The 27,638-nt window shown below is 37.3% G+C and overlaps 1 protein-coding gene across 1 annotated transcript in view; it reads left to right on the top strand.

Moving 5' to 3' along the window:
* Positions 1-21,032, top strand: part of LOC106873057 (uncharacterized) — a 30,668-nt gene extending 9,636 nt beyond the window's left edge. The window contains exons 2-7 of the mRNA XM_089343459.1: positions 11,886-11,988; positions 12,724-12,872; positions 15,019-15,103; positions 16,976-17,052; positions 19,299-19,425; positions 20,275-21,032. Coding sequence (XP_089199585.1) covers positions 11,886-11,988; positions 12,724-12,872; positions 15,019-15,103; positions 16,976-17,052; positions 19,299-19,425; positions 20,275-20,334 — 601 coding nt within the window. The 3' untranslated portion in view covers positions 20,335-21,032. The remainder of the gene's footprint in view (positions 1-11,885; positions 11,989-12,723; positions 12,873-15,018; positions 15,104-16,975; positions 17,053-19,298; positions 19,426-20,274) is intronic.
* Positions 21,033-27,638: the final 6,606 nt, after the last annotated feature.

Below are 27,638 nucleotides of genomic sequence, written 5' to 3' on the forward strand. Positions count from 1 at the left end.
GCCTCAAAATATTGCTGGAATTTATGAACTAGCAGATACTGTCAGCTTCCAAATCAACTTTGAAATCACAAACAAAAACTATTATTTCATATTCCTGTCACTATGTGGGGCTGCACTGGACAACACTGTCCCCTCACTATTCATTGGTGAATCATCAGTTTTACTCAACATTAACATTATTACAAATTAGTGCCCACCTAGAATATTCTGAGGTCGTAGCCAGTGCCGCTGGACTGGCTCCTGTGCAGGTGGCACGTAAAAAACACCACCTGAGCATAGCCGTTGCCAGTACCGTCTGACTGGCCCTTATGCCGGTGGCACGTAAAAGCACCCACTACACTCTTGGAGTGGTTGGCATTAGGAAGGGCATCCAGCTGTAGAAACTCTGCCAGATCAGATTGGAGCCTGGTGCAGCCATCTGGTTCGCCAGTCCTCAGTCAAATCGTCCAAACCATGCTAGCATGGAAAGCGGATGTTAAACGAAACGATGACCCCCCAGTCTGGCGATAGGCCTGAAACTTCAGCTGTTCAACTGCTTATTTAAAGAAATCAGAAATATAAAAGGAACTTCTTTTGAAACATTGACAAAGAAAGAGCTTTGGATAAACTCCTGACAAAGATACCAGACCAGCTGAGCATTCAAGGATATACTCAGGGAAGATCAGCTGCTGCAAACCCAATCGTAAATCAACTTCTTGCCAAAAAAAACACGATAGAAAATAAGTTATGGCGATGTAACAGCATCGCCACAGTTTTACGACTGAAACCATACTATTGAAAAGGTTACAAGACGCAACAAAAAGTTTAGAAAAATAAAAAAGAAATAAGTGGAAATTTTACTGGTGAGTGTATTAAATTATAAGGCACCAAAAGAGAATGACTCTCCCCAGACACAACAGAATATGCTTCAACACACGAACTCACATAAAGAATCTTGCAAACCAAATCCAAAAACGAAATACATTATTTATTTACATTTGACGGATATTTGTCCTCATCTTGTTTGTTGTTAACACAACGTTTCGGCTGATATACCCTCCAGCCTTTTTCAAGTGTCCTGGGGAAATTTCAAACCTGGGTTCTCATTCCTAAGGTATTTTTTGATGCTATTATTCTTGTTATTATTATTGTTCAGGTTACTGCCTGGAATTGAACTCAGAATCTTGGGGTTAAGAGCACAATCGGAAAATACCTTAGGAATGAGAACCCAGGTTCGAAATTTCCTCAGGACACCCGCCATGATATGGCATATATTAAAAGTAATGGTAAATAGATATTTTTCTACAACTCGATCATTGTTCTTCTTCCATCTTTCACATCTTAGAACATATTGTTGCAATAAATCTTTGCCGTTATATATGTATATATATATATATATATATATATATATAAGGGCCTGCCAGAGTAGAAAGATGAGATATTTCCAATGCAGCACTGAATCAAGCTCTGAGCTATCAACACTATCTAATAATAAGACTAATACTGAAATTCTTCAGGTGTAATGAAATCCTGGTTTCATTACCATAAAACTGTTGTGTGGGTTCAGCGAAGAGTGAAGATAACTATATTTTGTAATCATTATCCGTAATCTACGTCCAAAACACTTCAGTAGCTCTACTTTGCATCACTTGTAAACTTACCGCCAAAGCAACTTAAACCATCAAAGGATGGGTGCGTTTGCTAGTCTACACAGTATGTGTGTGTGTGTAATGACTAACGCATACATTTCCACAATTTTCAACTAATTTTCACCAAACTTTACACGCGTTACTTATGTCCCGAGGACATATAACCTTTTGCTCAGAGCTCCTGTGTAAATGGACAAACCAGGAAAAACAGTGGTTTACATGGGTTTTTCTCTAATTTGTTGTTTGTACGTAATTTTTTGTTTGGAAGATCTTCCATACTTTTTTAATCTCTATAGTCGTATATAATGGCATTTAAAAAAAATTTAATATTTATTTATGTTGTAATTGTGTATTATTACTTTCTATTTTTTTTATGTGTATTGGTATATATTGTTTGGGGATTTTGGTTAGAGAATATTATAAAAGTGAAAGGATTTTGTCTATTTATTTCAACTGTTTTCCATACTTCTTAAATTTATATTGTATATTTGCATTACAGACTATTTTTTAGTTGTTTTCACATTTTTTTTTTTAATATTTATGTTCAACCGTCCAAAGGACAAGTGTGTTTGCTAGTATATCCATCACGGATGATCTTACTAATCGTACCTCTGATGAGCGTAAGGTTATATAATCATATTGTTACATAACACTCCATTGTACCTCTAGTACGAAGTCGATTGTTAAGATCAGTCATGATGGATATATAATACTGTACACTTCGGATCAGTGGTGGACTGGCCAGGTTGTCAGCTTGCCCAATGGCAAGCGGGCCCATGTTAGTATCTAAGGGACCCATCACCTCAAGTTTGAGAATTTTTTATTCACTCCTGGAAGAATGCATTAATTATTTCAGCCTGGCTGTGTTTGTAGACAGTTGAAAAGAATACTTTTAACAAAAACGAAAATTAAATGATAGCATTGTAGTTGCGGGTGGGCTCCCTTAATCTCCTGGCAACCAATATTTTTAGACCCACTGCTTCGGATAATATCCCCACTCTATTGGTATATATACGAGTGCATCTTTTTCCTGACTTATCGATTCTTAGACAATTTACGCACGTATATATATAAAGTGTGTGTGTGTGTTAATATGCAGTTTACTATCGTAAAATAGTGAAAGTAAGTTATCCTTAAACGCATAAACATAGTTCTTTGCTGGATTAACACTTTCGCTCTTCTGTCTCCGTATCAACACACTTAAAACCATAACGCTGGCCTAATTTCTGTTTCATTAATGTCCATCGTCAAAACGCTTCTTCTCATCATGATTAAGCAATATATAGTTGTTTATTGTTTAGTCATCACATACAGATAAGCATATACATATACGCACATTCATACACACACACACATACACTCACATACGTATATTTCTACTGAAGTGTTTACTCCCAATTTGTTTAGTCATAACCATCAGAAAAATGGGTATTTTTTAATGAAATTTCCTACAAATACTTTTCAGATGGTGTAGATTCCGACTATATTGGAGTTTAAGGTAATTGTTCAGTTTGGTTAGATTTAAAAAGTAAATAAAAATTAAGGGGGTGATAAGTGGTAAAAGAAGTAAAGGGACGAGAGGAATCGTGGCCAATCATTCAGTTAGGAAAAGCTAGAGACAACATTCTTCAGTGGTTGGCATGGCGTCGACTAATTATGAATATGTACACCTGTGGAAATTGTAATTCACCATGTGGCCTTGCTATGTGTGGTGACGTTACTGATGGAAAATTATGGCACTGCAAGTGTTGTAAAAGGAGCAGAACTTTTTGTTACCATTCATTTTTTGAGAGAAGTCCTATTTCGCCCCTGTTTCTGTTGTGTAAAAAGTTGACTTACCTCCCCCTTAATTTGGATTTATTTATTTTTTAATGTAACCAAACGAAACATTCACCGAATTTGATATAAGAAAAAAAATAATTGCTGGGCGTGCACGCCTACATAATGATACTCGTGACGTATATCTACAAAATGAAACTTGAAATTTCGAAGTGCGTGATATATGTCAGTATGTATGTATGTGTACGTGCTCACCATATTTTCTTTTTTTTTTTTCCCCCACCGACATTTAAATTCTACTCTACAGGCCCTGAAAGATATTTTCAGAAAATTTCAATGAAAGAAAAAGGTACCCATTTTTCTGAAAATTATGAGGAAACGAATCTGACTTGTTAGAATTTTTCAAAACTTCTCTCCTAAGTCTCGGAAAAAAATTTTTTCATAATAAACTCTGATATAATCGGAAACTAAAATTAAAAAATATCCATTTTTCTGAAAGTTATGAAGAAACAAAGTCAGAGGGGGATACACTTGTGTTGGTCTGTCAATATGCACCCCACACACACCCATATCCCCGATACTATCTTGAAATTTCTTTTAGCCGTAATCATCTCAAAATTCAGCACTTTGTACCCATCCCCTGATTTTGTTTCTGCATAAGTTTACTGAGAAATGCATATATTTCTTTAAATGAAATTTTCCAAGAGATACATTGTAGATATATATTTTGGGTTACACTGGAATTTGTTCTAAGAAAAAAAATTTTTTTCAGAAGGATGGGTGGCAGATAGGGGTTTCGGATAATTCACACTTCTTGACTTTGTTTCCTCATAAATTTTTGTACACTTGGTATTTTTTAAATAAAATTTTCTACAAACATATTTCTAATGACTTACATTACAATTATGTCGGAATTTGATGGGTAAGGTGTGTGGAAATTTGGAACGGTGAGGATCGAATAATTCATACAATTCTCGCTTTAATGAGCTTGTGTGAATTATTTGATGATCCATTTACTCCACTTTTGTATTCTACACATAAAATTCCGATATATGGTCCCACGGGTTCAGTCCCACTACATGACTCCTTGAGCAACTGTCTTCTATAACCTCGGGCCAACCAAAGCTTTGTGCATGAATTTGGTAGACAGAAACTGAAAGAAGCCTATCATATATATATATATATATATATATATATGTGCATAGGAGCTTCTGGCGTGAATGCCAAGTAGTACAGCATGTCATTTCCAAATTACTGGTAGAGTGAATTGCATCGTGGTGCTGTTTTTCTCACAGATGGTACCCTACTGACCCTACTATACTATGTAGTTGACAAAATCAAAAACCAGCAATGTGCCTGCGTAAAATTAAAAATATAGAATGGCAACAATTTACCCATTGCACCCTGTGTGTGTGTGTGTGTGTGTGTGCTTGTGTTTGTCCCCCTGTCATCACTTGACAACCATTGCTGTATATTTATGTCCCCATAACTTAGTGGTTTGGCAAAAGAGACTGATAGAATAAGTACTAGTCTTACAAAGAATGTCTTGGGGTTGAGTTCTTCAACCATAACCCATTAAGGTGGTGCTCCAGCATGGCCACAGTCAAATGACTGAAACAAGTAAAAGAATTAAAGAATAGGTCTGCTCTTTCCAGACTGACATGAGCTGCGTAGCATCATACATACAGTATGTATGCATGTGAATACACACCTGTGTTCCTTATTAAAAAGGGGATTAAAGGTCCTTTCCAAACCATTGGCTCATAAGACCAGTTTCCTAGGATCTGTGGTGTATATGTTTCTCCCCTGGGTAGGATGCCATTGTAGGATTACTCACTTTTGCCGGCTAAGTGAACTGGAGCTGTGTGAAAAGAAGTGTTTTGCTCAAGAGCACAACCCATCGCCTAGTCTACGAATTGAAACCACAATCCTATGATCATGACTGCAACACCCTAACCACTAAGCCACACACCCTCAAAGACATCCACTATACATGCGTGCACATTGAGACATGTCCAGATATAACACAGCTGTCTTTTCGTCTTCCACAAATGGTTAATATGTGGGTTAACAGAACTGTCCATATTTACCCACCTTCAACCCCAACATCACCTCTCAGAGTTTCTTAATGTTATTAGATTAGGCTTTAACAGTCTGCTGTGTGTGTGTGTGTCAGATGCTGGAGTTGGTGGTTATTACAATTAAGTTAATATGGCATTGAACAAAGCAATAACGCCATTGCATGACATTGTCTCTTGTTGCCTATATGCCTCTTCCATTTAGTCTCTGTTCATGGGTGTGCGTGTGGGTGTATATATGTGTGTGTGAGTGTCTGTGGGGTGTATGTATGTATATATATGTGTGTGGGTGTTTGTACCTCTGTATGTGTCTATTTATCTATGCACATGTGTGTATGTCTATGCATGTGTATACATGTGTGTGGGGGGTGTCAGCATCTCTGTATGTATGTGTCTGTGTATGTCTATGTCTCATGCATATGTGTGTATGTCTATGCATGTGTATACATGTGTGTGTGTGTGTGTGTGTGAGAGAGAGAGAGAGAGATAGTACTTAAGCACATGCTTATGGATGGTTAAGACCTCACTACAGGTTTACAACTGAGCCAACATCTATCAAAACACCACTCAATAAATACTGGATTAAGTTAGAATATATTCAAAGTGACCACAACTAAATGTCTCAACATGGCAATATGCTTATGGAACAGGAATTAAACTTCTAGGCGTAGGTGTGGATGTGTGGTAAGTTTGCTTACCAACTACATGGTTCCAGGTTCAGTTCCACTGCATGGCACCTTGGGTAGGTGTCTTTTACTATAGCCTTAGGCTAACCAAAGCCTTGTGATTGGATTTGGTAGATGGAAACTGATAAAAGCCCATAGTATATATATATATATATATATATATATATATATATATATATATATATATATTTGTCCCCACTTAGGAGTGGATGTTTTCTTAGAACAAACAATACTGTTGTAGTTACACGTGTGTGTGTGTGTCCTAATGCCAACCACTCCTTAGAGTGTACAGGGCAGGGGCAGACTGAGTGTCAATCACTCGGGTACTACCCGAGGGCCCGGAGCTCTGAGGAGTTCACACTCTATATGTTAACTCTATTTATATCAATGCTAAGGGGCCCAGTAAACAGTTATGTCTAACCTGGTCCAGGGTGTTTTTTGTCGGGTGGCTATATTAATAGTAATCTATAACACAAGTTGCAGAGTATATATATATATATCCTCGTAACAGAACTATCACCAAGACCGATACACCCACCACAGTTAAGCCCTAACGGTGTAGCTCACCTTGAGCAAGTTCCGTGTGTGTATTGCAGTGTCAGGCTGACTTAATTATTCTGAATGAAAAATGGAAGTTGGAAACTTTCTTTTCTCTTCTCTCCTGTTTCTTTGTTTTTAAATGTTCTAATAAAATGGAAATTCCATTTATGAAATTTTCAATTATACGGCTTTAAAATGGGTTACCACATTAGGCTACAATTAGCTGGCTATTGTATTTTTCTGCTCTGCACACTGATAGATATGGAGAGATAGAGGTATATAAATATTTATTTCAAATTACTTGCTGCTTGAAAATTTTAATTTTTGAAGTCAACAATCCTATTGATTATTAAATTATTGCATCAGTAAATTAAAATTGGTGTAATTCCTATATATTGTTCATTGATTTCAATCATTGTACTGCAGTCATGCTGGAGCATTGCTTTCAGTTGGTTGGGTGATCATATCAACCGCTGTAGCTATTTTTAAGGCTGGCAATTATTTTATTGATATCTATTTGTCAAACCACTAAGTTATTGTTGTTTTAATATGCACTTAGCAATGTTCACATGGGTCAGACTGGATATTTTTTGCTCCAGTTCATGATATAGATCAATCAACCCTGCTTTAAAAGGAAATCCATACTGCACACACACACACATGCACACATTCCCCCACCTCTCTTACACAAAGAAGCCACTACATGGCTTCTTGACATGCTAGTCATAACAGCCAAATCTCTCTCCACTCAGACTTTGCTATCTGATAAGGAGAAGATGGAGACATGGATAAATGGGGTCCCAGGAACACAGTGCCAAGGACACAGGGAAAGACAGGGTGGTCACAACTGAAATGACTGAATCGGGGCTGTTTTAAGGTTAAACAACATAACAACTATACAGACAACTATCTGTATTTGTTGTTATTTAGCCATAGGTCAATTCTGATCGAGTAGACCTATCGATGAATAAAAGCGTCCCTGTCGTGAGCATCACCGCTTCAATATTTCTGGGTCTGTGTTGCCCCACTTGTGTTTTTTTTTTTTTTTTCTTTAAGATGGCAAGGTGTGTTATTTAACCCTTTGGCATTTAAACCAGCCACATTTGGTCCAATTATTCTATCTATTTTATGTTTAAACTGGCCAGATCCAGCCTCTCACACCTTCCTGACAATGCTATTCTTAAGATAAGCAATTGCATCATCAGAATCTCAAAGCCATGAAATAATGCATGATTAAGTCAAAATATGCAAAGCTGTGTGATAAGAAGCTTGCTTTCCAACAACATGGTTCTGGGTTCAGTCCCACTGCGTGGCACCTTGCACAAGTGTCTTCTACTATAGCCCCAGGCCGACCAATACCTTGTGAGTGGGTTTGGTAGACGGAAACTGAAAGAAGCCCAACGTATATATATATATATATATATATATATATCATCATCATCACCACCATCATCATCATCCAGTGTTTTAAATCCAGGTTTTGTTCCCGTTAACAGGGGTGGCCGGATCTACTTCAAATACTATAGCAACCAAGGTTAGCAGGTGCAGCCCACCCCAACCTTTGGGCTGGCTGGTACCCATTCTCCCTTGCTATCATGAGGCTTTTTTGGAGCTGGATTTTCTATGGGGAGCATGCCCTTGCTTACCCCCCAACCTCAGTTTCTAGACATGAGTGGTCCTGAGACCAAGGCCTCTACCAAGATTTTTAAGAAATATGAAAAAATAGCTCAGGAAGGCAGGGACGCTACTCTCTGTGACCCTTTTTGGGGGCCCCCTGCCTCTATATGTGTGTGTGTGTGTGTGAGACGAGCTTCTTTCAGTATATATATATATTTATATGTCTGTGTTTGTCCCCACTCCACCATCGCTTGACAACCGATGTTGGTGTGTTTATGTCCCCCGTAACTTAGCAGTTCAGTAAAAGTTACTGATAAAATAAGTACTAGGCTTACAAAGAATAAGTCCTGGGGTCAATTTCTTTGACTGAAAACAAAACTTGTGAGGTGGTGCTCCAGCGTTGACGCAATCAAATAACAAACAAGTAATAGAATAAAATAGGCATTACATTTACCAGAGTAATCTGAATGTTAAAAAGTTAAAGGAGATTTGGCTGCTATTTTTAGCAGGTCAGGTATCCATGTCAGCACTCACTCAATTTAAAGTGTAAATGGTTGCTACTCTCTCTCTCTCTCTCTCTCTCTCTCTCTCTCTTTCTCTCCCTCTCTCACACACATTTTGACAATTGGTGACGGTGACAGAGGTGGTTGCTGTCACATGCCTTCATTCATCTTTTGTTCTTTTGTCTTAGTGGTCACATGTTGAAATCGTGTTACTATGGTTGCCCTAACCTCTGGTGAACCTCTTCCCCCACCTCATCCTCTCCTTCCACCTACATATCCCTTCCTTATTAAGTGGTTGTAGGAGTTGTGAAGCCCACCCTTCCCCTCCCATCTCATTGCAATTATTTCTACCCTCACACATTACTAATCATTATTATTTTACAGACAGGATTATTGTTGTTATAACGATTACTGCTAATGTCATGACTATTACTATTATTACCCACCTCTATCAGGACAGTAATCACCTTACCAATCGAGCATTTAAAACATTTTTTAAAATATTTTTTATTTTAAAGCTAAACTACGCTGTGTGTGTCTCTCTCTTATTGGATCTATTTTAAAACGGGGGCCACAGTATTTTCTTAAACAACTGAATACTTGTCAGTGATTGGTTGAAATTATCGAAATAAGACAATTTTTTACATGAAATAAATTCGAATACAAAAATATTTTTCTGTTCTATAACACAAAATAGATAAGTATACGAAGTTTGAAAGTCTTTCGGTACCAAAAACACTACATAAAACATTAATGAAAACTGTGGCCCCCGTTTTAAAATAGATCCCTCTTATTTTTAAACACAGCACAACAGGACATGAGAATGAGTTGGCTGCTATTTCTAATTAGTCACACAACTCTTAGTCATTCTTAACCCCTTTTAATACCAACCCACCTCAGACTGCCCCTGGTTCTATGACACAAACTTACTGTTTTAAAGTGATCTAAGTTATAATTATTATTATTATTATTGAGTGAGAGAGCAGTGCATGCCATCAAAGTGACACTGGGGTAAAATATATGAAGCCCAGTATACGCATCATGACTACCTGTCTGATAAGGGTACACCAGGCACATGCATCACAACCATATGTGCGCGACATGGTGATCTCATATCAAGATAAACAGTGCATGACCTTGTAGATGGAGCCCAGTTAGAATTTTCTTCAGGTCGAGTAGCTCATCCCGCTCAAAAGGTCTATCATCATTATTATTATTATTATTCAGTAGTTTTATTTTTATAACGTGCTTTCACTTCACTACCGAGCGCAGCTCTGTGCGCCTTGGGTATGTGCTGTGGTTTGCTGTGGTGCTCTTATGTTTACTGTATTGAAAGTGTTTTGCGTAGAATGTGTGCAGTACCCAGTAGTGCAATTTTCTGTATGTTATATATATTTGTAAGTCCTGGTGTTTTTGCTATGTATTTGTCTGAATATTTTTTTATTATACCTAAGGCACCTACTATGATAGGAATTGTTTCTGTTTTTAGATTCCACATTCGAGTTATCTCTATTTCCAGGTCTTTGTATTTTGAAAGTTTTTCCGTTTCTTTTAGAGAAACGTTGTCATCTGCTGGTATTGATACATCAATTAGAAAGCATTTTTTTTCTTCATGATCTTTGACAACTATTATTATTATTATTATTATCATCATTATTATTATTATCATATTGTATCTGCTGAGGGTTTGTACTGTTTGTCAAGTCACAACAGGGACCTCAGACAGACTACTTTATGCAATATGCATACAGCTCCAAGTGATGCTGACTTTTGCAATACATCTAGATTGTAGGGTATCTCTAAGGTTTTCAGATGTTTTTTCAGCTTGACTGGCATTGAACCCAATGCTCTGATGACAATAGGGATATTTATCAACTTTTTCTTTCATATGGTCTCCTGGCACTGTTATGTCGATTATTTGGCTACGTTGGTTATTATAAAGGCACTCTTGTTTGTTCCTCCTAAAGGTTACTATATCCAGCCTTCGGAGTTCTAATCTCTTGTCTGTCTGGAAGTCAAAGTCCCAGAGGATTTTTGCCTTCCCCTTTTTGTCCATTACCTTTTCCAGTGTATGTTGGTACCAAGCACCTCTAACCTCATATCCATACTTACGGCATAGTAGCCAGTGGAGGTTTTGGGCTACTTTGTCATGTCTACACTTATTATTATACTTACTATTATAAGTACCAGTCAAGCACTGGGGTCGATGTAATTGACTCATCCCCTCCCCCAAAATTATTATTATTATTATTATGGTGGTGAGCTGGACGAAATGCTTAGCAGTATTTTGCCCATTGCTACGTTCTGAGTTCAAATTCCACCGAGGTTGACTTTATCTTTCATCCTTTTGTGGGGATCAATAAATTAAGTACCACTGAAACACTGGGGTTGATGTAATCAACTATTCCCTCCCACCAAAATTTCAGGTTTTGTGCCTATAGTAGAAAGGATTATTATTATTATTACACTTATGCGTACCTTTCCTTCTTTGGACACAAAACCCTGCTTGCGAAGACCTGTTGAGGCAAGTGAAATTGAAATCAAACCAAATTCGACGACTGACACCCATGCCAACCTTCCTTCATTGGACACTAAACTCTGCTTGTGAAGACCTGTTGGGACAAGTGAAATCTAAATTGAACCAAATTAGATGACTGGTACCCGTGCCAGTGGAGCGCTAACAGCACCATCCGAGCGGGATCACTGCCAGAGCAGCTGTTTGGGCTTCCATGCCGGTGGCACGTAAAAAGCACCATTTGACTGTGATTGGTACCAGCATTGGTACCGTGATTGATACCCTCATTAAAATTCTTCATCTGCAATTTTGATGAAATTTGAATCATAGGTATTCCTGTTCATTAGAGAAAATGTAAAAGAAAAGTTTAATTCTTCAATTCCATGTGACACAGGCAATGCCACGTATCATTGCTAGTGTGCATGTGTGTGTGTGTATATATACATAGAGAGAGAGAGAGGGAGAGAGATATAATGTGTGTATACATATTTGTCATTTTTGTAATGATTCTTTTTCTTTTTCCCTAATTATTTATTCAGCTTCACATATGTTGAAAGTTCTGATAAATATGAATACAACCCTTGTAAGCCATTCAAAGCAACCGTTAACAATGGAGAATGTGCTAAAATCAAAGACTTAGCTGTAAGTATTGCCTATTTTTCTATTATATACTTCCCCTCCTCCACTACCTCCCCTCTCAAAGAATCCTTGTCTTGCAAGTTGCTGGATGACCTTGTCAGTTCTGGTGCCACATAAAAAGTATCCAGTCCACCCTGTAAAGTGGTTGGTGTTTGGAAGGGCATTCAGCTGTAAAAATCATGCCAAAAACTAACCTAGTGCCATGTAAAAAGCATTGAGTTTACTCTGCAGAGTGGTTTGTGTTAGGAAGGGCAAACAGCAGCGAAAAACCATACCAAAACTGATCTCTCCTGAGCTAGTTTATTTCATTGAATTTGCTATGACGGCATTACAAAGAGTAGCGTGTGGGCTGGACAAGGACAATGATGAGATGAGATGAAATTTACAAAGATGATACAAATGAAAGGGATTTCGGCGCCCACCGACCAATAAACCCTCGAAATCACAGGTTCAATCAAATATACAACTTTTACACAATATAATCAAATAATCAAATATAATCAAACTAGCACTGTGACCACCTCACAGCGTTAGTGACGAGGGGGAATGTTAGAGGTGGTGGGGGGGAAGAAATGATAAAGATGGTGGTAGTGATTATTAGCCATGGACAAGGTTACTGTTAAACCCAGGTCGTATCTATGTTCTAAGGCATTCCAGCCATGACTATCTCACCTTTTCTTCCCCTTTTATTTGATTGAAAAGTTGAAACTGTTTTGACTTTTTGCTTTCTTTTGTCAGCTTAGCCTGTCAACTGACGACTGCCGGGTTCTAGGAGAGCAGAGTACTGCAGCGTTTAAAGGGGACACAAATGATGAAGGCGGCATCTATATACACTACCAGTACAGTAACATAACTACTAACAATGGAATTATTAAAAACATAACTAGGTAAGTATCAAAGTATTGGTGTGGTGGCAGCGGCAGCGGTGGCAGCGCTGATGCTGCTGCACAAATAAAATTATATATTGGTTTGTGTTGTTTTAGATAACTTGTACTCAGGCACATGCAAGACTGTTCACACTTGCAGTTTGAAAAGCCAGCCAGTGGCCTGCTGACTTTGAACTAGAGTTATGGTAAAGATTACAAATGTTTGTGGAATATTTGGCCTCTCAGACCTGTGTCTAACTTTACCCCCCACTTGGGCTCTTGAGCTAAACACAAAAAATAGACAGTTGCATACACAACTCAAGAGTACTGACTGCAGGCAAACTAATGGATAGAATCAGAAAAAAAATTCAGGAGAAGAACAATAATAGGCCTTTCTCTTAATTACCATATTTGTTAGGCAAACAAAGGAACAGTTGCATAGACAACTCAGGAGTAACAATTGCAGGCAAACTAATGGATGGAATCACAAAGATATTCAGGAGAATAACAATAATCAGCTTATTTCTCTCAAATACCACATTCACCCGAGTCGCTTCTTTCCTCATCATTTTCACCATTTTGATTGTTTGAGTGATTCTCATTGCCAGCATAAATAAACTTTTTGTCCGAAGGATATCCTCAATAATTTCCTCAACTTCCAAAGAGTCTAGGCCTTGCTAGACAAAGTGCTGGGTTCATCACATGCTCTTTTCATTGCAATATTGGTTTTTTTTTTTTTTTTTCAATTGAAAACAAAAGTAAACAACACAAAGCTCCAATGTGATTGGTGGTTTAATTTTTAGTCTTTTATCTTTCTCTATGTCTGTTGTTCCTTACCATTTTAGTGGGAATCTGGGAACACGACATGACAGGGTTGATATAAACTAGTGGGGACTGTGGAAATTCCAGTGTAAATCAGCCTATTTGAATATCTACTTTCCCCTCTGTCAGTGAATGTATCTGCTTACTCTCATAATACCAATAAGCATTTAGACCTAGTAGCAAAACAATAATAATAATAATAATGGTTTCACATTTTGTCACAAAGGCAACAGTTTGGTGGGAGAGGATGGGTCAATTACATCAACCCCCATTGTTCAACTGATGTTTATTTTATCAACTCCGAAAGGATGAAAGGCAAAATCAATCTTATCGGAATTTGAACCCAGAATGTAAAGATGGATGAAATACTAAGCACTTTGCTCAGCATGCTAACGATTCTGCCAGCTCACCACTTTAATAATAATAATAATAATAATAATAATAATAATAATAATGACAGTGTCATAGCATGGCCATAGCCTTTGCTCTAGAATACACAAAAGATAAAAGTGTAATATCCACACTTCTTTGCTAAGATTTGTGCCTTTGATTTGAACACACTAATTCAGAATAATATAGACCTCCCTTTCTCTGTTTCTCTTGTGTTTTTCTATTATCTCTCTCAAATCCACTATTTTCATTCTCTTTGTCTCCCCTTCTTTCTTTCTCTCTCTCTCAATATATATATATATATATATATATATATATAGAAAAAAATTAAGGTACTCAGAAATCTGGATGTTTGTACATTTACAGATTTTTATTAATGTCACATATTAAAGCGCTTTTCACCTAGTCGTGTAGGATTTTCAAATTTGAAAATCCTACACGACTAGGTGAAAAGCGCTTTATCTAATATGTGACATTAATAAAAATCTGTAAATGTACAAACATCCAGATTTCTGAGTACCTTAATTTTTTTCTATATAATTTCTGTACATCACCTCCAAACCTTCAAATATATATATATATATATATACTTTATTTAAAAGCAGCAGAAAGCTGCTTTTAAATAAAGCATATTACTCTACCTCTGGTATTTGAGTACTCTTTTTTCCACCTTGTTGCACATTTCATGTGCTTACTCCGGTATATATATATATATATATATATATATATATATATAATTCTCTATTCAAGTTATTACCTTCCTTGGTGTAACACAAACAAAACAGCCAGGCCACAAGAACAAGAACAATCTTATAAGCAGTTCAATTTGTTTGAAGTAGTAAAATATTTTTTATCAAAACTGACTTGAGCAAGGTTTGAACTTCTGATCAAGGAGTCACTAATCCAGTCCCTTTTGGGATTCGTTCATTTATTTATTTTTTATTTTTTATTTCAGGATTTCTGAGGTCCACATGCTCTGTGACAAAACGCAGACATTTTTTATGAAAGAAATGGCTCGCAACCTTGTCTCTGTTACTTATGTAAGTGATGGTGCTTGTTTTGTTCCTTCTTAATTTATTGAAATTTTTAGACGGTTGTTTGTCTGTCTGTCTATCACTTCCCTTTCTAAATATCTCTCTCTTTCTCCCTTTTCTTTCTTTCTTCTCTCCCCACCACCACTTGTTCAGTAACAAGTTTGTAATATCTTTACCCTTTTGTTACCATATTTCTACTGTAAAAAATGCATTAGGTTTGTTTTAATTAATTTTGAAAATAATGAAGAAATTAGCAAAATATCTACGTTCTTATTAAGCTGGCGTTTGTAACATTAATTAACATATATTTTGATGACAGTTTTAATTTAGATCATTTAAAAACAGTTTGTATCCAAACACCATGGATGGTCTCAGGCAGATTGATCCCAAAAGATGGTTAAACAGTCACCAGAAACAGATTTAGACATGCAATGCAAAAATATCTGTCCAAGTGCTAACGGTGGCAATGATTTCCATCAGCACCAGAAATTCTCATCAGACAAGAATCTGTTTGGTGAGGGATCTTCTTTGCATCCTTGTGGTCATGGTTTCAATCCTACTCTATGGCACATTGGGCAAGTGTCTTCTGATAATAGCTTCAGACCAACCAAAGCCTTGAGAGTTGATCTTGTTGGCAGAAACTGAAATACATCCACCTCATCATCATTTAATGTCTGTTTTCCATGCTGGCATGGGTTGGACGGTTTGGCAGGATCCAGTAAGTTGCGGGGCTGTGCCAACCTTCAGCATGAGCTTTATAGTATGGTTTGTATGGCTGGAAGCTCATTCTGCCACCAACCACTTTACAGTGTGTAAAGGGTAAACAGTAAGAACTCCCTTCTGTCATGAATGACCATGGAATTGCACCTAGAAAGTTCCCCTCCAAGGCACAAGTCTAGGCAGGGTTGTTTACAAAAGACTAGCAGTTACCCATGCATACCAGCCTCCCCTCTCCATGCAGGCAAAAGGGGCCGATACAGCTTGGCACAAGTAACATCACACAGTTAAGTGAACTGGAGCGACGTGAAATAAAGTGTCTTGCTTAAGAACATAACAGACAGCCCTGTCAGGGAATCGAACTCACTACCTCATGATTGTGAGCCCGACACTTTAACCACTGAGCTACGCATCTTCATAGTCTGTATTAGGTGTACAAACACACACACATACACACGTATGTTTGTGTGTACCCTTGTCTTGATATCACATGGTAGTTGTAAATGAGCATCACTGTTATACAAGTGGTGTTGTTCCCAATCTTCCTTAGAAAATATGTCCAGCTATAGGGAAATACTATTACCTTGGCTAGAAACAGGAGAGAGTTAGTGACAAGAAGGGCATCTGGCCATAGAAATCCTGCCTCAATGAATTTCGTCAGACCCATGCAAGTGTGGAAAAGTGTACATTAAAACAAGGAGGGTGGCTGGAATAGTTTAATGAGTCTGGAAAATAACGATGGAATAAATACAGGGTGGCCCAAAAGTAGGTTTAATGTTATACAACTGTCTCTTTTGCATTCATATATTAACAGTTTAGATCCTAATTATAAAATAATATAAAACCATTATTCTATGCTAATTTAGTTAATTTTTGTCAAGCTCCCTTTTCAGTTTGGAAGATAGAAATTTAAATGTAATAAAATGTTTTAAAAGAAATTTGCAGTGCCTACATGATAGCTGTAAACTTACTTTTGGATCACCCTGTATGATTAAAGAAAGATCAGACAATAATCTTCATTAAGAGGGATGTTCTGGTTAATGAATGAATATATTTCATTTTCTGTGGTTCTTTTTTTTTTTTTTCCTTCCAACAAAATAGAAAATTTTTTTTTTCATTTTTACTGATTTGTTTTTTCTTTCTTTTCCCAAATCTTTCTAGAAATTTCATCTTCTCACCCCATATGCCTGTAAACCAGTCCACCACACCCTAAGTACAGGTTCAATACTCCTCATTCTGTAAGTGGAACCCACTTTTATAGTCTTTTGTTTTTTTTTTGTCAATTTATACTTTGTGTTTTATGTTGTGACAGCTTCTCCTTCCAGGGCTTGCACTTTCTGATCCACAGCCACAGTGAAGCAACCTGCACAGCTAACCTGGGGGCCTTCAACCTGTCCGTCCCTGTGATACCTAATATGTCGCAAACTTGTTTTGTATTACAAAAGCCAGACAGTGGAAGGCCATCAGGTTGGCTGTGAAGGTTCCTTCAAGGTGTCTGTAGATCAGGGAGTGTGAGCCCTGGGAAGGGCAGTGCCACCAGGGATAGTACTAACTGGACACAAACTGGGGTTTGATCAGACCCCACTGGATGGGTTCCTGGATGAAGGTGCCAGATAATGAAAGACCCAAAGCAGCAAATGACCCCAGGAAACCTCACAATTGTGTATCACAGGATAATGTATGGAAAAACTGTATATTGAATATTTTGCTAACAGAGATCTATTTGGCCCCTTTTGTTGCCATATTTCTGCTGACATGCTCTCCCTTTGGTTTAAATAAATTTGAAAATAATGAAGAATTTTATTCTTTTACTCTTTTATTTGTTTGTCATTTGACTGCAGCCATGCTGGAGCACCACCTTTAGTCGAACAAATCGACCCCAGGACTTATTCTTTATAAGCCTAGTACTTATTCTCTCGGTCTCTTTTGCCAAACCGATAAGTTACGGGGGATGTAAACACACGAACGAACGACAGACTTCTTTCAGTTCCCGTCTACTAAATTCACTCACAAAGCTTTGGTTAGTCTGAGGCTATAGTAGAAGACATTTGCCCAAGGTGCCACGCAGTGGGATTGAACCCAGAACCATGTGGTTGGGAAGCAAGCTTCTTACTACACAGCCGCTCCTGCCCCTATTTTTGGTAAAATAATTTTGTCATTAAGATGGTATTTAGGACATGAATTAACAGGAAGGTTTTTGATTCAGATTCTAAGGCCAAGATATCCTAAAAACCAAGGTGCCACATACAAAAGCACCCAGTATACTCTGTACAGTGGTTGGAATTAGGAAGGGCATCCAGCCATAGAAACCAAACTAAAACAGACTATGGGACCTGGTGCAGCTCCTTGCCTTTCCAATTCCTGTCAAGCTGTCCAACTCATGCCAACATGGAAAATAGACATTAAATGTTGATGATGATGATGATCACTTTAACCCTTTCGTTACTGTATTCATTATGAGATGTTCCATGTTTCTTTCAATTTAAATATAACAAAGAATTTAGTAAAATAACTTAGTTATAATTAAGCTGGTATTAGGAACATAAATTGTGACTAAGGTTTGGTGGAAGATTTTAATTTAGAACTTATGAAAACAAGACATTTGTACTACAGAACCAGGGACAGTTTCAACCAGGTTGGTATCAAAAGGGTTAAGAATTGTTTCTCTATTATATATGTTAACCCATTTGTTACTTATTTCTGTTGAGATGCTCTGTGTTTCTTTCAATTGTAAATATAACAAAGAATTTAGTAAAATAACTTAGTAATCCTTAAGCTAGTGTTAGGAACATGAATTGTGACTAAGGTTTAGTGGAAGATTTTAATTTAGAACTTATGAAAACAAGACATTTGTACTACAGAGCCAGAGGCTGCTTCAGCCATGAAAAGGGTTAAGAATTGTTTCTCTATTATATATGTTTTAACCCTTTCATTACTGTATTTCTTTTGAGATGCTCTGTGTTTCTTTCAATTAATTTTAAATATAACAAAGAATTTAGTAAAATATCTTAGTTATCATGAATCTAGTGTTAGGAACATAAATTGTGACTAAGGTTTGGTGGAAGATTTTAATTTAGAACTTATGAAAACAAGACATTTGTACTACAGAACCAGAGGCTGTTTCAGCCATGAAAAGGGTTAAGAATTGTTTCTCTATTATATATTTTAACCCTTCTGTTACCATATTTCTTCTGAGATGCTTTGTGTTTCTTTGAATTAATTTTAAATATAGCAAAGAATTTAGTAAAATAACTTAGTTATCATTAAGCTAGTGTTAGGAACATAAATTGTGACTAAGGTTTGGAGGAAGATTTTAATTTAGAACTTATGAAAACAAGATATTTGTACTCAGAGCCAGAGCCAGTTTCAGCCAGGTTGGTATCAAAAGGGTTAAAATAGTTTATCATAGATGCTGGGCTGGCCTCAAGTGGATTTGTATGAAAACAACTGAAGTTAATGTTTTTTTTTTTTTCTGCTTTTTCAGTTTCCTTCTTGCCTTTATAATCTATCTTCTTGCTGGATTTGCATTCAAGCATTTTTATCTCGGGGCTCAAGGTGTTGAGATTATCCCTCACTACACATTTTGGAGTGATTTCCCACTTTTGGTTAAGGTAGGTAACAATATTCTTGTATTTTATCCCTTTTTTAGCTTTGACTTGTTTTAATCATCAGACTGTGGCCTTGCTGGAGCACTGCATTGACAGGTTTAGCTGAATGAATCGACCTAAGCACGTATTCTGAGATGGGATAATTTTTATTTTAATCTTAGTAAGATTAAAATAAAAATTGTCCTCTCAAAAAAAAGCCATCTCTACTCATTCTTTCAAATATATATATATAATTTGTATATATCTATGCGTGTCTGCGTTTGTCGCCCCATCATCACTTGACAACCAGTGTTGGTGTGTTTGCATCCCCATGACTTAGCAGTTTGGCAAAAGAGACTGATAGAATAAGTACTAAGCTTTAAAAAAAAAAAGAAGATAAGTCCTGGGGTTGAATTGTTCCACAAAACCAATGTACGGCAGTGCTCCAGCATGGCCACAGTCCAGTGACTGAACCCAGTAAAACTATAAAAGAAAGCATTAGTGCCCCAAATTTAGTTGTGGAGCAAGGGTGGCGGCGGAGGGTGGGGCTTAACGAATACCATTACCAGTCTCTGTCCCACCCACCCCTCTACCTCTTCGTTTAACCCCCTCCCCTCCCCCTCCACGCCATCTGTTACTTCTGACTTGGCTATTTTCTCTGATTTACTTCTCACGTAATGTGTGTGTCTGTCTGTCTCGATGTGTGTGTGTCTGTCTGTCTAGATGTGTATGTGTGTGTGTGTGTCTCTCTCTCTCTCTCTCTCTCAGTTCTTTTCCATTCTCATTTGTTCCCTTCTGTTTTGTCTTTTCTCTCTCTCTCTCTCTCTCTCTTCCTCTCAATACTCATCTCCTTCTCTATTTTCTTTATTCTAGGATGGCTGTTCCTACACTTTCCGATGTTGCCGAGGTCCGTCCGCCTATGAAAGGATTTAATGTCAGAGCCTTCCACTTTGTCCGGCTGTTCTTCTATGCCCTATCAACCCCCACACTTCTTTTCTTTTTTTTTTTTCTTTTCTTAAATTTTCCAAACTCTGTGTCTGTCTTCAGTTCTTGCTGGAATCATCTCTACAACTATTTTCTTATTGTCTGCACTCCACCACCACCATCATTATCATCACCATCATGATCATCAATCATAACGGTGCTCTTCCATATTGTGAACGTAGTAGGAGGAGGAAGAAGAAGAAAAAGATGACCCATCATCTGACAATCATTTCTTTCTACTACTACTACTACTACTACATCTGCTCCTTTAGGGTAACCAACCTCTATTTGGTTTAAAATAAGGGGTGGAGAAGAAAGCTAAAATTACACTTTGCTGTCATTCAACACACACACACACACACACATGATCTCAATATAGATCTCCAGCCTGACACTTCAAAGCCCTGACATTTCAGGTCCCATCCCGCCAACACTACCCTGTCATACTGCCTTCACTCTATGCTATTACCACCCTACGTTCCACCCTGATTCAAGGAGCCTTAGCCTGTAAGAAAATATACAAACTCTACTCTGGATGTTGAGTACGTTTTTCCTTCTTAACACATTCATTCATTCGCATACATATCTATATATATATATATATATATATATACACACACACACACACACACACACACACACACACACACATACACGAGTGAGTAGACAAATGAAAGAAGGCACTCAACACATTTGTTAGGAGTTACATGTACAGATCAAAACAGTTCTATTCAGAATCCTTGGTACTCTGAGTTTCAAGCACATGACTGTCATATATATATATGTGTGTGTGTAATCAATGAACCAAAAAAAATGTGCTTGTGTATTTGTCAATAGAGTGGATATATTAATCAAACGTGTACAATATTATATATCCATTACTGCTAATCTTACCAATTTGCTCTTGGGGTTCCACAGGGTGTTAGATGACAATTATGTAACCTAGTGCTCTTATTTACTTCCATAAATGCCCTCTCTGACGAGTGCATGGTTACATAAACAGGCTGTTATCTGACACTCCTTTGAAACCTTCGTGTGAGACTGATTGGTAAGATCAACCATAATGAATATACGATACTGTACACTTCAATTTATGTGTGTGTGTGTATATATATATGTACACACACACACACACACACACACACACACACACACACACACACACACACACTATATATATATGTAAACACATACACACACACACGTGTATATACAAATATGTACATGCTCACTCAGACAAGTATACGCATGCATATACATATAGACGCACTTGTGTATACATTTACTGGTTCCCTCTCTTTGAACTATTAGCGTGTATTTCAGACGGATTGTACCAGTGATATATCAGGTCCAGCCTTGTCCATGCTGGTTCAGCCCAAGTTACATCAAAAGTACACGTGCCTCTGGAGTACTCGGCCACTTAGTTATTATCTTAACGAGTGAAGTTGTCCAGTTGATTAAACGACCAACATCTCATTGACGGCGACCCTATCAACACTACTACCACCACTACCACCATCATCATCATCATCATCATTTATGTATACCTAAGATCAATCTATTGATCTATTTGCTATCACTGATAGTGTGGTGTGGAGGCCCAAATGCCTTGCTTATAGTCACTCCATTACCAGCAAGAATTATGTTATTTATTGTTAGTTCTGTCTTCTTGCTGAAGACTAGGTCTTTGGTTTCATTTATTGCATGTTTATGTGTGTGTGTGTGTGTGTGTATATATATAATGTATGTGTTTATAAATGTATTTGTATGTTTGTGTGTGTGTTTCTGTATGTGTGGCTTAGTGTTTAGGGGTATTCGGCTCTCAATCATAAGATTGTGAGTTCGATTCCCGGGAGCACATTGTGTCCTTGAGCAAGACACTTTATTTCCCATTGCACCAGTCCACTCAGCTGACCGAAATGAGTAGTATCCATAATTCAAAGAGGGCCAGCCTTGTCACATTCTATGTCTTGCTGAATTTCCCTGTGAACTACATTTGTCTGTGGAGCGCTCAGCCACTTGCACATTAATTTCAAGAGCAGGCTGTTCCATTGGTTGGAACAACTGGAACCCTTGTCACTGCAACCAGTGGAGTGCCATATATATATACACACTATACAGAAATATATAGTATGCATGTATGTATACAGCTCGGACTTGTAAAGAAGACAGAAGTTCAGTTTTGGAGATAGTATTTTTTTTTTCCCCTCTCTCTCTGCTAGAATCTGAAGCCATTGCAAGTGAGAGGAAACAACAACATTTGGAACCAAGGAAAAATAAGACTTGTAAAATTGATGATGCTATCCATCAAGGTGGTGGACAGCAGAACCAGTAGAGCAACAAACAATGAAAATTGTGGTATTTAGTTTATTTCCTTTATTTTCTAAGTTGAAATCCAAGTTATTTATTTTTTTTTTTGTCTTAAATTCTTCCAAAAGGGCTAAATAATAATAATAGTAATAATAATAATAATAATAATAACAATAATAATGAATGCCCTGATGCAGTACCAGGCAGTGGCTCTCATGGTTTCTGATCTTAATTTATTGAAAGTGTTATCATGTACATTGTTTTGTCTTGGTATAAAAGATGGGCTACAGTAAATATTCTGCTCAATACCACAGATTTGCTTGTCAGTTGTTTGACCATAACCAGTTGAGCATGTCCCTTGATGGCTGACGATATGTGCATCTCTGATCATGAGTAGAAGTAGTGGAGGAGCATCATAGCCATGTGTCAAGAGGAATTTTTGTGGGTTTGGATAATTCACCTCTGGAAATATGGGTGTTTTGTTCAGCATCCTTAAACAACCCTTATTCAGGGACCTTTTGAGCAGGATGGGCTACTTGACCAGAGGGAAATTCTAACTGGGCCCCCACATGCAAAGTCAAGTGCTGTTTATCTTGATACGAGATCACCATGTTGCACTCATGTTGTGATGCATGTGCCTGGTGTACCCTTATCAGACGGGTAGTCATGATGGGTATACTGGGCTTCGTATATTTGTATCCCAGTGTCACTTTGATGGCATGCACTGATCTCTCACTCAATAATAATGATGATTGTGGTAATAATAAACCATGTCAATCTACAGGTACAGACAGGTATTTATGAAATTTAAAAGGAGTGACAGTGTCTTTAAAGTTTATGTCAGCTGACCTGTGAGTCCAACAAGAGCTAGCAGACCAAAACTTCACAGTCACTATCACCTCACTTCTTATAAAACTAATTATATATATATGTGGTCCATAAAAAGTTCTGAGTAATTCTCCATTTTAATATTAAACTGTTTTGTTATAACTCAACATAATGACATACATATGGCAGTGTGGTAAGAAGCTTGCTTCCCAACCACATGGTTCCAAGTTCAGTCCCACTATGAGGCATTCCGGGCAAGTGTCTTCTACTATAGCCTTAGTCTGACCAAAGACTTGTGAGTTGATTGGCAGATAGAAACTGAAAAAAGCCCGTTGTGTATATATATATATATATCTGTGAGTGTGTCTTTACGTCTGTATTTGTCCCACCTGCCCAACGCTTGACAACCAGTGTTGGTGTGTTTACATCCCTGTAACTTAGCAGTTGAGCAAAACAGACCAGTAGAATAGGTACTGGAGTCAATTTATTCAACTAAAATTCTTGAAAGCAGTATCCCAGCCTGGCCACAGTCTAATGATGAAACACGTTATCTATGTAATATATATATATGTGTATATATATATATATATATATATATATATGTGTGTATATATATATATATATATGTGTATATATGAGAGAGAGAGAGGTGGGATAGGACTTGCTAAGGGTAATAAATATTCTATTTTGTTAATTACTTGAAGCAAATTGTATTTAAAAGGATTAATTGAATAAAATAGATGTTGATGTTTATCAATTAATAAAATATGCATACAGTTCTAATTGAAAGACCTGTCTGTATTTCCAAGGAGTACAGAGATAGCAGGTGTGCAGAAATAGATGGTAAATACCTTTTGATGTGCATGTCAGAGAAGAACAAACACACAGAAAGGGAATATAGTCAACCGATTAGTTACTGTTTTAGTCATTGGAATGTGACCATTATAGATAGGGGCATGAACACCACCACCAGTAATATGCTGGGTTATGTTAATGCCCCACCCCCCTTGCTTACTTACTGCCACCTTGGAAGAATGGACCAGGTAGGATTTGACCTTAAACCATAAAGGATTGTAAACAAAATACCACCAGGTGTGTTTGTTTGATGCTCTGCAGCCATCCATCTACCATATATATATACGTACATGTATATATATATATATATAATAATAATAATATTATATTAGGGACAAAATCCAAAATTACAAGTAAAAACTCCAATTAAAATCAATTTATAAAAAATTAAAATTAAATTGAGCTTTATAGATAAAATATATAGTTTTAGGGAAAATAACCAAGTTTCAAGAACTCATCGATGAAAATCCACTATCACATATAGAAAAATTAATAATTAAAAGCACAATAAATGAGTATAATATAAAGTAAAGTAAATATCATAAGATAAATATAATATAATATTATATTTATCTTATGCTATTTACTTTGCTTTATATTATACTCATTTATTGTGCTTTTAATTATTAATTTTTCTATATGTGATAGTGGATTTTCATCGATGAGTTCTTGAAAATTGGTTATTTTCCCTAAAACTATATATTTTATATATATATATATATATAGTAGATGGATGGCTACAAATATTGTAATATAAAACAAAACTTTGTGCCTTTGTGTACAATGAACTTTTCTACATTATTTTATGATCCTTCTCATTCAGCAGCTTGAAAAAGCTATACAATTAAAACAGGTGCCTTATATGTGTATGTATTAATGAAGGATATCTTTAATAATAACAATAATAAAGATGTGCAGGACTGTTGACTGTGTGGCCAGAAGTTCAAACCAAACAACTGGAGTCATGTTTGTTGTTCACTTTTCTGAGAAATCTTTTTTTTTTTTTCTATTTTATGAAAGAAAAATATTTAATTTCAACTTATTATAAATAAAAATAATTAAAAAAAAAAAATTTAGTCTTTTTTTTTTTTTCCATTATTATAAATGTTTGTCAGGGAGCAAGCTGGCACAGTCATTAGCATGCTGGACTAAATTCTTTGCTGCATTCCTTTACGTTTCGTGTTCAAATTCTGGTGAGGTCAGTTTTGCCTTTCATTTTTTGCGAGGCCATTATCATTATTTAGCTTCTCTTTTCTATGCTAGCAGGATTCAGACGGTTTGACTGGGACCGGCAAGCTGGAGTCTGTTTTGGACTGATTTCTATGGCTAGATGCCCTTCCTAACAGCAACCAACTTACAGAGTGTACTGGGTGCCCTTTACGTGTCAATGGCACAGGTGCCCTTTACATGTCATTGGCACTGATGTCCTTTACGTGTCAGCGACACAGATGCCCTTTACGTGTCAGCGACACAGATGCCCTTTACGTGTTGGCGACACAGATACCCTTTACGTGTTGGCGACACAGATACCCTTTACGTGTTGGCGACACAGATACCCTTTACGTGTCGGCAGCATGGATGCCCTTTACATGTCATTGGCACTGATGTCCTTTACGTGTCAGCGACACAGATACCCTTTACGTGTTGGCGACACAGATGCCCTTTACGTGTCGGCAGCATGGATGCCCTTTACATGTCAATGACACGGATGCCCTCTACATGTTACCAGCATAGGTGCTCTTTATGTGTTAGCAACATGGCCACAACTATGATTTCACTAAGCTCGCCGTCTTCTCAAGCACATCAAATCACCAGAGATCTCAATCTCTTCTCAATTAAATACCAGTCATATTCTGAGGTCAGTGTAATTGACTTTTACCCCTTCCTTCAAAAAAAATAACTGGCCTTGTACCAAAATGACAAAGAATTATCGCAAATATTTCTATTTTTAATTGTTCGAAATGCTGACTGGTTTCCATGGCTGAGATGTTGAGATGCTACTTGTATGGCTTCCCAGGTCAGCCTCAATCAAAACCTGAAGACATGCAGATGGTCAGTCAAACAAGATGTGACCCACGGGTCTTTTAAGAAGTGCCTTTCCCTCTCTCAAATGAGAACTTTATGACACATTCAAACACACTGGTTAAGCATACAGCTTCCTATCTGGACACATTGTACACTGTCTACTTAGAATCTGGACACACTCTCCACTGTCCAGTTTATTTCTGTATACTCTCAGATTCTGGTGGTGACCTTAGTGAAATTAAGATTACAAGTTACACTTAGATAGATTGTGGACTAGGTGGGCTTAGTCTAGCAATTTTAATCGCATGGAAAGAGTTCAATCAATCAATTTGTATTAGATAACACACTTTTATGCAGGGCACAGATCTCTCCATGTCTCGGTTAATTCATGGAGTTGGTTGGGTGGGTGAGGGGCATCCTTCTTTTGCTTTTCAGCACTTATTACCATTTCATATCTTCTTGGATCCCTAAATTCTAGGTTTTGTTATATTAAGCTAAAATTATTATTAAAACAATTTTAGGATCAATGAAACCAAATCCTCTGTCTCTTACTTCTAACATTTTCCCCACAAAGCATTCAGGAACTTCTGTTAGTATCATTATCACTTAACATCCATCTTCCATGCATGCATGGGTAGGATGATTGACAGGCACCGGCCAGGTAGAAAAACTACTCTAGGCTACTGTGTCTGTTTTGGCAGGGATTTTACAGCTGGATGCCCTTCCTAACACCAACCACTCTGCAGAGTGGGCCTGGTGCTTTTTATGTGGTACTAGCACAGGCCTGGTTAGTTTTGGCATGATTTTACAGATGGATGCCCTTCCAGACACCGACCACATTACAGTGAGTACTGGATGCTTTTAACGTGGCACCAGCACTGACAGGGTAACCAAGTAACTCACAAGACAAGGAATTATTAGAGGTACAGGACGTTTGTGTTAAAGGATGAAAGTTACAGTGTGGCAAAGAGACAGAAACAGAAAAGAGTGTCTTGCCATTAGAGGAGGTGATCCAGTACCAAATGATGAAAGGTTAGTGTGACAGAGAAATAAAAAGGCGACAAGCTGGCAGAAACGTTAGCACACCAGGCGAAATGCTTAGTGGTATTTCATGTCTTTATGTTCTGAGTTCAAATTCCGCCGAGGTCGACTTTGCCTTTCATCCTTTCGGGGGTCGATAAATTAAGTACCAGTTACGCACTGGGGGGGTTGATGTAATTGACTTATCCCTTTGT

The sequence above is a fragment of the Octopus bimaculoides genome, chromosome 27 (genome assembly GCF_046866305.1).
Source record: "Octopus bimaculoides isolate indiv1 chromosome 27, ASM4686630v1, whole genome shotgun sequence".
NCBI classification, from domain to species: Eukaryota; Metazoa; Mollusca; class Cephalopoda; order Octopoda; family Octopodidae; genus Octopus; species Octopus bimaculoides.